At 41.3% G+C, this 14,941-nt stretch overlaps 1 protein-coding gene across 8 annotated transcripts in view; it reads left to right on the forward strand.

Moving 5' to 3' along the window:
* The window catches only part of TMEM71 (transmembrane protein 71), a 37,644-nt gene extending 23,371 nt beyond the window's left edge, over positions 1 to 14,273 (forward strand). For 5 of the 8 annotated variants that reach the window (XM_088022751.1, XM_088022756.1, XM_088022753.1 and 2 more), the window contains 5 exons: positions 22 to 97; positions 3,525 to 3,586; positions 3,688 to 3,748; positions 10,495 to 10,772; positions 12,611 to 14,266. In XM_088022751.1, coding sequence (XP_087878877.1) covers positions 22 to 97; positions 3,525 to 3,586; positions 3,688 to 3,748; positions 10,495 to 10,729 — 434 coding nt within the window. In that variant the 3' untranslated portion in view covers positions 10,730 to 10,772; positions 12,611 to 14,266. Of the gene's footprint in view, positions 1 to 21; positions 98 to 3,524; positions 3,587 to 3,687; positions 3,749 to 4,691; positions 6,616 to 10,494; positions 11,532 to 12,610 lie in introns of those variants that run through there. The other 3 variants (XM_088022757.1, XM_088022752.1, XM_088022758.1) reach the window with 3 other exon arrangements.
* The last annotated feature ends 668 nt before the right edge of the window (positions 14,274 to 14,941 follow it).

Genomic DNA, 14,941 nt, shown 5'->3' on the forward strand with positions numbered 1-14,941 from the left:
TATTTTTATTTTTCCTATTAGAAACCAGTTTGTGGCGAGAGGTCTCCTTTCCAGCAATTCTGCTGGCTGTGTGCTTCATCATCTGTGCATGTGCAAGGTAATTCAGATTTTATTTTCATACAGCAGTGTTTCATAATTAATAAAGCTGTAATTGATTGATAATTTCCTCACCTGATTTGACAATGCATTTTCAGTAGCTCCGTGGTTAAAATTTATTCATTTGCCTGTGCCCCTTAAGTGCCCCTTTTTCTATCACTTCCCCACTCTCATTATCTCACAAAGTGTACAAAAGACAATGGATCTTGCTAGGAATTGGATTTTATTATATATGGTCCTTCAATTAAATCCTCAGTGACTCCCTGCTACAGATAAAACCTGAGTAACCCTGCTTAGAGTTCAAGGGCACTTGAAGTCCCAGTAAGGGCATGTGGAGTCCCCACTTGCACTCCATTTTCTCATTACATTGTTATATCCTAACATAAAATATGTGTTCCAGGGAAGCCCACTCAGCATCTCAGATCACATAATGCTCTTGCCTGAATATAGGCATGTTTCTGTTCTACCCTCTGTCCAGCATGCCATTCTTGTTCTTTTCTTGCCCAAGTCTCTGGGGCAATGGTCAAGTCCCTTCTATCCTATATGCACTCATGCCTCAGGGCCTTTGCACTTGCTCTTTATTCTGCCTCGTACAGCCTTCTCTAGAAAGCCTCATAACATGTGTCCTTACTTCTTTCTGGAATGTGTTCAAATGTCACATCATCAGAGAGACCTTCCCTGACAACCCTGTATACCTGTAAATAGCATACCACTCTCTACCATACACGCCTAGCTTTACTTTTCTTCAGAGCTCTTATCACCACATGACTTATTATATGTTCACTTGTTTAAATGTTAATGATCTCTCTCTCCCTGCAGGAATGTGAGCTCCATGAGAGTGGAGACATTGTGCGTCTCGTTCACATCTGTATCCCCAGTGCCAGGGGCTCATCAGTATTTGTTGAATCAATGAAACAGGGATAAATGGTTCAGACCTGGGGTTTTGGGGTGCTTGAACTCTGATAAGCAAGTGTTGCTTGCTCTCAAGTCCCACCTCTTGAGGGCCAAATACCTCACATCACTTGGGAGAGTTGTGCTTTTAAATACAAAGTCCTGGATCTCAACCCTTGAGATACTAATTTAGATCTAGTGTATTCTAAAACAAGCATCCCAGATAATTAAGAGTTTTAAGTAGTATTAAGTATTTTTAGATCACAATGGGACCCAAAGAACAAAAAGTGGGGGAGGTCCTGTGGTTAAAAATAAGTTTGCAAAACTCTGCATTGTCTATCCCAAGTCAGAGAATCATATGTGCATTAGCATAATATAGGCCCAGTGAAATAACATAGTGAAGAAACATGATTAGCTTTATTTAACTTAGTGTTTCCCAACTGTAGTTGATCATGGAAACTTTTATTTCATGGGACTAATTAATGAAATGTTCCTCTTAGGTTAATTCCTGTAGACACTACTCCCCGCCCCCAAACTAAAAAAGGGCTTAACTCCCCATCCATGGAGTGTGAGTTGCATTTAGAAACTTGCCTGCAAAAAACAGAGCATGGAAAAGGGGAAAAAAGGAAATTCACAGCCGAAAAACCTGGCAAATATGACCTCAGATGCTCAGATGGTCAAGGTGAACATCAACAGGGTTAAGTTATACTGATACCTTGTACCCTTGATACAATGTAATGGCACTTTGCCTCTGTGGGCTTACAGACCCCAGTCTAACCAGAGAAAAACTTAAATTGAGGATGCTCTATAGATTATCTGACCAGGACTCCTCAAAACTGTCAAGGTCATCAAAACCAAGGAGAGTCTGAGAAATTGTCACAGCCCAGAGGAACCTAAGGAGACATGACTGAATGTCATGAGGCATCCTGGATGGCTTCGTGGAACATGGATAAATTAGGGAAAAACTGTAAAGTCCAAAAGTCGTGTGGAGTTGAATGTGAAGTACCAATGTTGGTTCCTTCATTATGACAGTATGCCATAGTAGTGTAAGATGCTAATCCTCAGGAAAGCTCGATGAGGGGTAAATGAGAACACTTTGTGCTATTTTTGCAACTTCTCCATAACCCTAAAGTTATTCAAAAATTTTAAAAAAGATTATTTAAGAGATTGGTTAAGAGAAAAATTATTGATATGTGTAATAGCATGGATGAATCTGACACAAGAGTCTATATGATTACAGATACATGTAAAATTCAAGAAAAGGCAAAATGAATCCGTTATTATAGCTATAAGAATAATGGTTAATGGGGTGCCTGGGTGGCTTAGTCAGTTAAGCATCTGATTCTTTATTTCGGCTCAGGTCATGATCTCCGTGTTGTGAGATTGAGCCCCGCATGGGCCTCCGCACTGGTCACGAAGCCTACTTAAGGTTCTGTCTCTTCCTCTTCCTCTGCCCTTCCCAACCCCCTCTCTGTCTCTCTTTAAAAAAAAAAAAAAAGAATAATGGTTAATTCTGGGGAAAAGAGTAGGAAGGATGGCAAAGGAAATGTTAGAACTGCTGGAAATATTCTATATCTTGATCTGGGTAGGGAATACAGGAGTTCAGGTTTTTTTTTAAAAAAAAAATCCAAATGTGCAATTTAAATGCATACAAAGAGATGTTTAAAAGGGTATTCATCAACATTTATTAATGGCTGCTTTAGGCCAATGGAGTCTTTTGGTGATATTTTCCTTTCCCTTCTGTATTTATTTATAATTTCTTTCAGTGATTCATGTTTTGAAAATAAAAACAATAAGGAAATTATTCTTTTAAAAAAATGATCCACCCTGTGGGGCACCTGGGTGGCTCAGTTGGTTAAGCGTCTGCCTTAGGCTCAGATCCTAATCCCAGGGTCCTGGGATCAAGTCCCACATTGGGCTCCTTACTCAGCAGGGAGCCTGCTTCTCCCTCTGCCTGACACTCCCCCTGCTTGTGCGTGCCCTCTCAATCTCTCTGACAAATAAATAAATAAAATCTTAAAAAGAAATTCCACCCTGTGAAACAATACCCATCAGATTGGTAAAAACCCAAAATTTTAACACACTTTTGGGCAAGGTTGTAAAGCAGTGGGCATATGGATTTTCTCCTTTGTTTCTTCTAGACATTTGATACTTTTGTGGTTACATTTCAGAACTATGACTCATTTTGAGTTACATAGTTAAATTTTGTGTTGAGGTGTGATGAATATGAGGTGTTACGTTCATTCTTTTGCATGTGGGTATACAACTGTTTCAACACCATTGCTGAGAAGGCTATCCTTCTCCATCAGACTGATTTTGCTCCTCTGCTAAGACTCAGCTAACTCTATCCATATGGGTTCACTTCTGGTCTCTCCATTCTCTGCCATTAACCTCCATGTCTATCCTTTGGCCAATGCCACACTATATTATTGTAGTTATAGTAATTCTTAAAGTAAATCATAAGCCTTTAGTTAGTCTAAAAGAATGTTGGAAATGCATAATTAGTTTGCTAAACCTGAGAAATCCTGTTGTTTCAGATGGTTTCTGGGAGGAATAATAGCCAGTGTCTTCACATGCTCATTGATGATAACTATTGCCTGTAAGTAACCACTTCTCAAATTATTCCTCTGATCCCTGTATTTTATTCCAATTCTGGTCCTTTAAAAATAATTCTTAAATATTTTCTCTTTCTTATCCAAGACACTGTCAAGTCATTATTTCTTGGCCTTGCCAGCCATGTCAAATCCACCACCTATGCTCAGTAAGTATTGACTGGATGGAGATGACTATAATCTGTTCTCGAGAATGCTTTTTGCTGAGTGATAGATGGCAATGACTACATACAGGGAAGGTCCTGATCATTTGCCCTAAAGAATACTTATTGTTCATGCTAAAATCTAATAGCATTATCATCCTGTCTCTTAAATTCCTACAAATTCCTCAAAATAGAGAATTAAGCTTTGAGGTGGTAGGACTTAATAAATAACATGAATTTAAAAATTTTAAATTGTTTCAAAGTGCTTTTATAGATTCATAGCACTGCCCTTTATAAATACCTCCTACTGAGAGGACTTTATCTTATAGTTTCCCAAATAGCTGGCAAACTGCCCATGAAATGGTCTCCGTTAACAAAGTGTGGTTTCTCTGCTATCTCTCACTCACTTAACGATCCCCCTGTGTGCTGACTGCCATGGCTCATCATATTTCAAAGGGTTACTGGGGTCTGGGTGAGATGCTCACAGAATTTCAAACAGTCTGCAAAACACCATATCCCATCACAAGATGGATTGTGTTAATTACCTTCTCTTCAATATGGCTGCCAGAGGCCAGCTCCCATAGCTTGGAGACAGATGGATGTCTGTAATTCAAATTAGTTTACTGGCCTTTGCTCTTGACATGATGTTGCCCTATTTATGAAATCATTGTGTTAATTCTGAAATCACAATGGGACTTAGGGAAGATTGATTTTGTTTAGGACTCTAGCCAATATTGATTTCCTGACACTCTGAGTGATATTTCCTTTTGTTTCCTGGCATTCCAGGTTTCTGGGGGGCAGGCATTGATATAGCTAAGATTTGTTTAACCTCATAGTTAGAAGAAAAGTGGGTCCTGAGGCCACCCAAGAAATTCTTACTCTTTGGGCCTTGTATAATAATGACATGAACTCCTCTAAGATACTCACTTCCTTTTCCCTCTGGCTGCAGGTCACTCTCTGGGTCTGCGGAGACTTAGGAGTGCACCTTGCCTGGCGCTGATGACAGATTCACATGCACACTCAGTTTTCTGGGCTGAGATGTCACACTCTTCAGGACTGGACTAAGCAACAATGTCTAAAGGGCAGATTTTCACACAAAGCCATTTTGTAACTCAACTTTCAGAAGTAAAAACATTGTCATTGCTTGTCAGGTGGTGCAAATTGTTCAAATCCCTTCTTTTTGGGTTTTAAGATGAACTTGTACAATTAATCAGAAAGACAGGTATCACCTTGTTAAGAACTCTGTAATGAGAGCAGAGTTTTTCAATGCATGGCATGGGGGCATCTGCTCTAGAACCAACTGGAGAGCTTCTACCATGATTTCAGCTCTTCTGAATCCAAATTTCCAAGGGGCCTTCATTTTTAACAACCTCTCTAGGTAATTCTTTGCACATTAACTGTGAGAACCTTGGAAAGATGGTTAGTAAAATCTTTACCCCTTGATTTCTAAAGTGGCATCACTTAACCTACTAAATCTTTGTTGAGAACTTACAATACATTCTATGCTATAGTGAATGTCCAGTTCCGCTCAACAGAAATTTATGCTCTCTCCTAATGGTCAGACATTGCCTCTAGGTGCCAAGGTTGCCATGCCAAGGCCTTGAGATTTCAGAGTCTAAAGAGATATGTAAAGGGCAAGGTGAAGTCGCATTTAGTATGGTAAGTGTAAGTACAGAGTTAGCACAGAGGCTAGGGGAACACCAGGAGGGAGGTTTTGCCAGACTGGGAGAGATGGGGACATGTGAGAAGGGAAGGCTTCTTTGAATGCCAATATCTGACCTGTAGGGGAAAGTGTCATCTGTTGCTTTCAGAGCACTTCCCCCTGTTCTGAGCTCCTTGTTTGTTCTCTCCTAAAATAAATTAGATCAGGATTAGGATGATATTTCTATCCTATACACTCTCATCTACAGCCTCAATAAGATCCCTCCTTTAATTATTTATATACATACTTACCTTGTTCTTCTCTTGTTTCCTCTATTTTTGTCCCGTTTGCTGCCACCTCCCCCGCTTCTTGTACACATACTGTTGCATTTAAGACCTGTGAAAACAAGGACTATTGACTTCATTCTTGTATCCATCTCAATGTCTTGAGAATAGTGGATATGCCATGAATATTCATTAATTTGAATGTATTTGCTGCATCATCTCTTAAAATACTTCCTTTATAACCAAGAGCTCTGTGTCTGTATATTAAAGATTTTGCAACCCTCTCCCTCACACATAAACATATCCAGAAGCTAATAAGCCAAAGACATGGTTATTAACATCTAGAGGCAAGGATGACTCATGATGCTCCTCTAGCAATCAAGGATGAAAATCTAAGGGGGTGGAATGCAAGCACTTAATTCAACTCAACAAACATTAATGGAGCAGCCGTCCCACGCCTGTCCTGCACTGAGCATTGTAGATTAGATTAGATTAGGGGTCTATTCTTTCACAGTTTATACTTCTCAAGTCCATCTCTTTTCATCCCATGATGCAATTTTCATTCAACCACCTTCTTTGTTCAGTTTAAAGCCTATGAGTTTGGGGACTGTCTATATGGCTCACCACTGGCCCAAGTGTCTCTTTCAAATGAAGGTCATCACAGGTATCCCATGTTACCAATTATGTGTTAGCATCAGCAGGGTGCATTTTGCACATTTATGACTTCATAGTAAGGTAAAATCTGTTCCCTCTGCTCTTGCATGTTGGAATGTGTGTCTCTATAGTTGGTGAATGAATGAATAAACTTTAGGGAGTAGAAATATGGGGAAAACCCTGTAAGGATTTCTGTTCTAGAGGAAGTGGTGCAGGTGGGGAAAGAAAACAATAGAAAATAGTGGTTAACTAAGTACCAAGCTGGGATAAAAATAAAAGTTACTCCAAGTTGAGGCTCCACTCTTCTTACTTATGATTACTCAAGCTAGTGTGTGTGTGTGTGTGTGTGTGTGTGTGTGTGTGTGCATGCGTGCACAGTGATTGCAGTAGTTATCATATTTCCTGTCTATGTGGATGAATCATGCATTTCTTTTCTTTTATCTCTGATCTACGTTTGCCAAAATTTGACAACCATTTAGGAGTGTCTCTGATGAATGCCTTCAATCTGAATATCCAGAAATTGTCTGATTTGCAGTCTGCTTGGAATCAACTGCTTTATTGGAGGGGAGTGAGGAACTGGATAATTGAGAAAAAACATTTTTATTTAGTTATGTGTTTTTTTTAAAAAATCTAATTTTTGCCCTCATAATTGTAATATGCTCATGAAAATAATATTAATTTGTCTCCTTTACAAACACTAGCAGTTGAAAGGGAACAGAATTGGAACTGTGATAGAGAACCAACCACCTGTGTAGATGTTTTCTTTTTTTTTTCCTTAAATGTTTTTATTGTTATGTTAACTGGGTAGATGTTTTCAAACATTAATTTTCATTTAGAGAATTCTATGAGGCACTTGTAACAATGCAGATTCTTGGGCCTGCCAGCAAACACCTCTCCCTTACTGAACTGCTTTAATTGAATAATGTAAACAAGTTTCTATAATCAATACCAACTTGAAAGTAAATAAATCGCAGTTTGCACATAAAATACAATGTGGAAAAAAATTCATCATCCTCCCCAAAGAGCAGCTGGATGCGGGTTGGTGTCAGCAGATGCAGGTTAATGGAAAATGGGCAAGAGAGAGCCTTTCTTTGGGACAGCACATTCTTCTTTTGAACCATTTTCTTTACAAAGTTTTCAGCCTTCTTGGGGCTCATGATTGCCTTTCACTTAAGTGCAATTAAAATAAAGATATAAGAGAAAAAAATCTTTAAGGGCCAAAAAAAAAGAAAAACACCAGAGTGCCTTGAAATGCATAAAAATGGTACAGTCACCCAGCCGGCTGAAGGGTTATAGAAGATGCTCCCTATCATTGCTCTTGCTTGGAATATGTTCCTGAAGGAAATGTAGCCTGCAATTCAATGTTGTTCTGTATGATATTCCCCAGCTGGACACCTGTGTGGAGAAAATTGTCTTTGCTTAAAATGGTAATATCAAAATATCACTCTTTATGTTATTTGTATTTAGTTAATTTCATTTGAAAAAAGTACTATACTAGTAAATAAATGAATTCATCAGCAAATTATATCTATGTATCTGTCATCTATCTATCTATCTATCTATCTATCTATCTATCTATCTATCTATCTATCATCTATCTATCTATCTATCTATCATCTACCATCTATCATCTACCTATCATCTATCTCATAAGAGCAATCATGGTGGCAAGTCATTAATTGAACACTGTATTAGTTTGCTATAGCTGTTGTAACAAATTATCACAAACTGGTGGCTTAAAATGACACAAATTTATTGTTTTATATCTCTGGAGTCTATAATCACGGTGTTGGCAGCACTGTTTTCCTTCTGGGGGCTTCAGGGAAGAATCTATTTCCTTGCCAGTTTCAGCTTCTGCTGGCAAGGTGGCTCCTTCCTCCAGCTTCAAAGCACACAACTTGCTTCCAGCATCACATCACCTTCTCTTCTTCTGCAGTGAAATCTCTCTCCACCTCTCTCTCAAAGGACACATGTATTCGTCTATAATTATGATTTCCCCCGGAACATCAAAGACTATGTGCATAGAATAGGGCACACGGGAAGAGCAGGGAGGACTGGAGTGTCAATTACCCTCACCCCTAGAAATGATTGGAGGATTACTGGCGAGTTAATTAGTATTCTGGAAAGAGCACATTAGAGTATCCTGGAGGATCCTGTGGCAATGGCCAAGAGATATAAGGCAAATAAACTGAAAAAAGAAATGAAAAAAAAATGGGGAAAACCCAAGAAATTGTATCATTAATGTCTATGTTGAAAAGTGATAACAGCCTACTTACAGGAGATTTCAAGATTTTTTAGAGATATATTACTTAGGATATGTGGAAGTATTGGAAACGTGCTGGCAATATGAAGAGACTTGACTGATTCTTAAAATAATGGTGATTAAAAATGTATAATTCAATATTTTATAGTTTCTTTAATAAAGTCAAAAGTATTTAAAAAAATAAAGGACACGTGTATTTACATTTCAGTTCCACTCTGATCGTCCAGGGTAATCTTCCCATCCCAAAAGCCTTAACATAATCCGGGCTGCAAATCCCTCTTGCTCGCTCTAGAAGGTAATACTCACAGGTTTCAGCGATTAGGACCTAGATGTCTTCAGGGACCATTAGTCAGCCTGCCACTATCTTCAGCTTGGGATAGATTTGCACAATGATTTAGTAGATCTGGGTTGTGTCCCATACATTTGTCCTTTTAACAGGTGGGGAAACTGATCAGAAGGTGGTCCCAAACCACATTCGTGGCGTGCTTTGAAGAGGGATTTAATGGGGAGCTAATTGCATAGAGAGCCTTTCATTTTGATGCTCTATCAGGAGAGCACGCCTTGAGAATTGCTTGTTTCCTATGTTCCTGTGTTGTGTACACGTTTATACAGGGTCACTGTATTTACATGATTTCAAAGTTAGATGAGGAAGTAAAAATAATTAGGGTGCCTGGGTGGCTCAGTCAGTTAAGCGTCTGCCTTCGGCTCAGGTCGTGATCTTGGGGTCCTGGGATCGAGCCCCGCATCCTGCTCCTTGCTCAGCAGGGAGTCTGCTTGTCCTTCTCCCTCTGCCCTGCTTGTGTTCTCTCTCTCTCTCTCTCTCTCTCTCTCTCTCAAATGGATAATAAAAAATAAAATCTTTTTTAAAAAAGAAATAAAAATAATAGTTTATAATTATGTCAATTTTATTTTTTCCAGGACCTTTCCTCTCTAATTATATAAGATTCCTATCACTGCTGTAACAAGTTACCACAGACTTGACGATTTTAAAACTAAACAAATTTATTATCTTACAGTTCTGAAGGTCTGATGCCCCAAAAATGAGTTGTAGGAGTCTACAGTCAAGATGTCAGCAGGCTGTGTTCCTTCTGGAGGCTCCAGAGAAACCCCAATTCCTTGCTCTTCCAAATTCTGGAGGCTGCCTACATTCCTTGGCCCTCAGGCCCTTCCTCCTCCTTCAAAACACATCCTTCTGCTTCTGCTGTCACATCCCTTTTTCTGACTTCGGCCTTCCTGCCTCTTTCTTATGAGGATTTTTGTGATTATATTGAGCCCACCCAGATAATCCAGGATAATTTCTCCATTTTAAGATCCCTAACTTAATCACATCTGTAAAGTCCCTCCACCATGAAGGTAACATTAACAGGTTCAAAGTACAGTTGCTACTGAATTCATATCGCTTCTGCAAAAATCCTAAGACAAACCATTGTAAGTCAGGACCAGTCTGTATATACATCAATATATATCTAGATCTACATCTCTCTCCCTCTCTCTATCAATCATACATCCTATTGGTTCATTCTATCTATCATCTATCATCTATCTATCTATCTATCTATCTATCTATCTATCTATCTATCATACATCCTATTGGTTTACTAGCAGGTATTAAAACCACCATTTTATAGCTAAGCTTAGAGAGGTTTGATAACTTTCCCAAGCACAAAGAAGGCCAAGTAGGAGGTCCTAGATATCACACCCAGGTTTGTGTGACCCCTCAGTCCTTGCTCTCCTCACTATTGATTACTGCTGGAAAAATGACAAGAGAAGGGCATGGCACCTTGAAGATCAAATACTGCCCTAGTCATTCTCTCCAGAAGTATTAACTCCAGAGAAAGCTTTCCATGAGGCAAGAGCTTAAGTGAAAAGAGTCAAACTGTGACCTTTACCTTCTTTCTTGTACCTTAAGATTCTCAAATCTAGTTTGTCGGAGATTTTACATGAATGCGATGTCACAGGAGAGAGAAATCACCCAGCGCTGCCTGGTCTGCTTGAGGACCTCTACCTGTAGGGGCGTCTATTGCCATACCCAGCTCATGGAAAGACCTGCCATTTTGATGGAGCATCTACTATGTGCTAGATGTTGTATCTGCCTTATCTATAATTCCCTCCACGGTCCTGCCAAGGATTACTTCATATTGTAGCTGCTGTAACAGGCAAACCCACGTAATGCCTGACGTGGATGAGGTAGGTCTCCGTTATCTTTTAAACATGCCATTGGCCCCCAAGATCTCCCACTTAATTGCCTTGGGCTGGGAAGTGACATGTCCCTTCCCTTACACTCTACAAATAAGGACTAGGGTCACACAACTATGTGGGGAAAGCCAGGAAATGTAGGGGAGCATGTGGATATTTGGTGAGCTCTAGCAGAGTCTGACACAGTCACATTTTAAAGATGAGGAATGGTGGATCTCAGAATGCATCATGCTGTCGTCGCACAACTCATAATTGGTGAAGCCCGGATTCTACTCAGGTCATTAAAACTCCAGTGCCATTTCCCCTCAGTGCTTCCCCAAGTAAAATCTACTGTAGTTACTTCAAAACAACTCAGATGCAAAATGATCTGCCTGTGCCGCAGGGGATGCCAACCACCCCCCATCCTCCCCAAAAGGAATCCCTCTATTGCTCATGCAATACAGCAGAGCAGACACCTGCTAACTTGGCATACTCTGCATCAATGCCACATTTCCCTACCAGGCCTTGATGAAGGTCTGATCATGTATTTTTAAAAAAATCTATCCCGCTGTGATGGCTGTATCCCCTCCATCTGTCCCATGCTGGGTGAAATGGGCTACAGCTGCAAGCTACACCTGCCATGGAGCCAGACGGGGTACCTAGGGGGTGGGCAGCAATTTAGCAGGTGGATACTAAAAGCTGGCAACCACTTTGCAAAAATTTTTTTATCCTTTTGTAGCCTTAAAAGAAATAAAAACAAAGAAAATGCAATACAGGAGTGTGTGTGTCGGGGGGAGGGCGGTTGGGACAAAGGCTGGTGCCTCAGGACTTTTATTTTCAATGCAAAATGTCCTTTTTCATTTGCATTGTGGAGAGAGAAGGTGGCCCATCCTCCACCCCAACCCAAATTGAGATGGCACACTTTTGCGTGGGTGAAACTCAAGCTGAGTCTGCAAGGGATCTGCTGTGGGCAAGGGGACAGAGCTGAAGCTCAGTGCTAACAGCTCCAGTGCTTCCTCTCGCCTTTCTCCTTCTCCTTTTTGGCGAAAGGAAAAATCTAGAAGCATATCCTAGAGCCTTCCACCTTCCCATCTTCCTGGTTTCTTTGTCTGCAGAATCATATCCTTTGAACGCTAACTAGCACTAGTACAACATGATATTTGGGCTGGAGGAAGACCAGAGCTGGGGCTGGGCTCTGTTGTGTCACTTTGGACAAGGTATTTCATCTTTCTGAGCCTTAATTTTCCCACCCATCAAATGGGATAAAATTATTACCTAATTCACAGCATTTTTTTTTTTTTGAGTAGTAAATGAGTCCACATGCAAAGTATGTAAAGCTTAATACAGTGCTAGATATATGTAAGCTCTTCCAAAGTGGAGCCATCAATATTATTACTACTAATAGCAGTAACAGTAGTACTAAAAGTCGTTTTTCTAACTTCCTGGACCATGTGAATTTTTCGGTGATGAGGTAACGTGGTAGACTGAAGAGGTAAGCCCTGGTCTGAGGCAAAGGCTGAGCCAGTCTGGCTGAATAAAAACTCCTTCCAGTGCTTAATGCCAGGCAGAGGAGTGGAAAGACGACATGAGTCTTGAAGTCAGACAGACAGAGTGTGACTTAGCTTCTCTGCCATTTATAGCTTTGTGATACTGGGCCTGTCCCTCAGCCTCTCTGAAGCTCATCCATACAACAGACCTGAGTCCAGGTCTTGTGGTTCTCTCTCAGGTGGCGGGGACTCTCACTTTACTGCCATGGAGAAGACCAAGCAAGAGAAAGTGAACTTAAACAGTGGCATGAGAAAGGAGTCACTTCCATGAAGTGACTAATTTGATTTTCCTTTATTTTGAAGGTGATTCACCATCGTTTTGTTTAAACAAAAATAAGAACGTCCAAATAAACAAGAGAGAACGTTACCCATAATCCCTCAACCCAGAGACAGCCACTGCCAACATCTTGGTGTTTATCCAAGAAAACTGTCTTGGTTGCAAGGTTGATGAGATATGAAAACAAGCCACCCAGTGAGAAGGACTTGGGGCATGGAAACAGCCACCATCTGGGGTCAAACGTGCGGCCATTGTCCTGTTGGAAGCAGAGGGCTTGGCAGATGACAGGCCCAGCCCCCTGCTATGATTTATGGAAAGGGCAGCCATCAGCTGTCACTCTGTAGGAAAGTCACCTGACTCCCCACCCCCAGTGTGGCGTTGAAGATGGCCACAAAAAAGTTAGTTTTAAAGACGCTTTATCAAAAAGGAAGCAGGACATAAACTAAAATCTAGTGTATCGGTTCATCACTGTGCCCTCCCCTCCCCCTTCCTCCCTCCTACCCTTCCTTCCCTCCTCCCTCTCCTCTGTCCCTCCCTCCTCCCCTTCCCTTTTCTCCTTCTTTCCCTTCTTCCTCCCTCCCTCTCTCCTTCCCTCCTTTCCTTCCTTCCTTCTTTTTTTTTTTTTCTCTCTCAGCTCCTGTGTTAGTTCTGAGCTCCGTGAAGCCCAGGGTTTATAGTCTAATGAGTGATGTAGGCAAGGAGGCAGTGACACCAGTGTGATGAGCAGTAAGACAGAGGTGACTCCAGGTAGCCACAGAGACCTCCTTAGGGAGCGTGTGGTGCTCCCACCTCTGCCTGGATTACAAAGAGACAAACAGAAAACCTTCCCTGGTGTCCTCAGTACTCCATTGCACAGCATTCTGCCCACTGGGAGAGAGCTGGTGACCATCTTTCCCCATGACTACAAGCCCCAGGAGGTCAGAGACAACTTCCATCCCCAGCGCCCAGGCAGTGCCAGCTGGGGAGATGCCCCCCCAAACACTGACGAGACAGATGCTGTTGAAAGAATGTACAAGCTGAGGGGTGTTTCTTATGACTTCTATCGTCTTATTCTGCCTCATACCCCTTCTTCCCCTCTTTCAAAGACCCCCTCCCTCAATCTGTGGGTTTTGGGAGGGCTATGATCTCAAACCCAGACCACACACCCTGGGGAGCATGGAGGCATGGGGCACAGCTTGGCCAATCTCTTTCTCTCAGGGACAGGGATGATTAGAGGAGGGGCTGGAGCTAGCCTGGGGCCCGGGCAGCACTCCGCCTGCCACCAGCTCCCCCCACAGCCTGGTTGTCCAGTGCTTTTTCTGGAAGCCTCTGAGGGGAATCAGTGTCTTTCCAATAGATCCTTCCTTCTACCTGAAGTTAGTCGGAATACATTTGTCCTGCCTGCTAGAAAAAATAATCTAATATACGCTTTTTTCCTTTAAAATTTTTAATTGAGGTGAAAGTCACGTAACATAAAATTAAAGTGCATAAAAATATAAAATAACATAAAAAATAAAGTGGCATTTAGTGCAATCACAGTGTTGTGCAGTTACCACCTCTATCAAGCTCCAAAATATTTTCACTACCCCGAAGGGACACCCTGTAGCCACTGAGTAGTCAGTCCCCGTGCCCCCTCCCCCAGCCCCTGGCAACCACTGGTCTGCTTTCTGTCTACGGATTTACCTTTTCTGGATATTTTATATAAATTGAATCATACAGTACCTGACATTGTGTGTCTGGTTTCTTCTACTTAGCATGATGTTTTTAAGGTTTATCTACATTCGTTCCTTTTATGGCTGAATAATATGCCATTGTATGGATACACCACTTTTGTTCCTCCATTCGTTCACTGATGGGCATTCCCCTTGTTTCCACCTTTTGGCTATTGTGCATCTTTCTGAAATACTCTTGAAGAAGGGGTATGAGTTTGGAAGATGAAGAAAATGGGAAGGGACATTTGAAGACCAGGGAACAACTTATTTCAAGGCAGAAATTTTCCTACCTGGCATGTTCTATTTCCAATGTTCCAGGTTACAGCCTAGTCTCCACACAAGAGCTACAGTGATCTTTCTAAAAGGTACATCAGATCATTTCACTTTCCTGTTGAAGACGCCTGTCTCACATTACATTTCCTTCTGCTCACTATGCCATGGTCACATGCTGCTCTCCTTTCTGTTCCTACAATATACCAAGCTCATCTCCACCTCAGGGCTTTTGCACCTGCCACACTCTAGCAGGAACACTCTTCTCCCTGAATTTCTCAGGGCCAGCTTCCTCTCATCAGGCAAATACCACCTCTGCAGAGAAGCCTTTACGACATTTCTAGGAATGTTCTCCCCATCCACTCCCACCACCCCCAGAAACTGAACTGTCTCATT

Source organism: Eumetopias jubatus, unplaced genomic scaffold, assembly GCF_037043125.1.
Source record: "Eumetopias jubatus isolate StellerSeaLion01/CBP00866 unplaced genomic scaffold, mEumJub1_p1.0 scaffold_4, whole genome shotgun sequence".
Classification (NCBI taxonomy): Eukaryota; Metazoa; Chordata; class Mammalia; order Carnivora; family Otariidae; genus Eumetopias; species Eumetopias jubatus.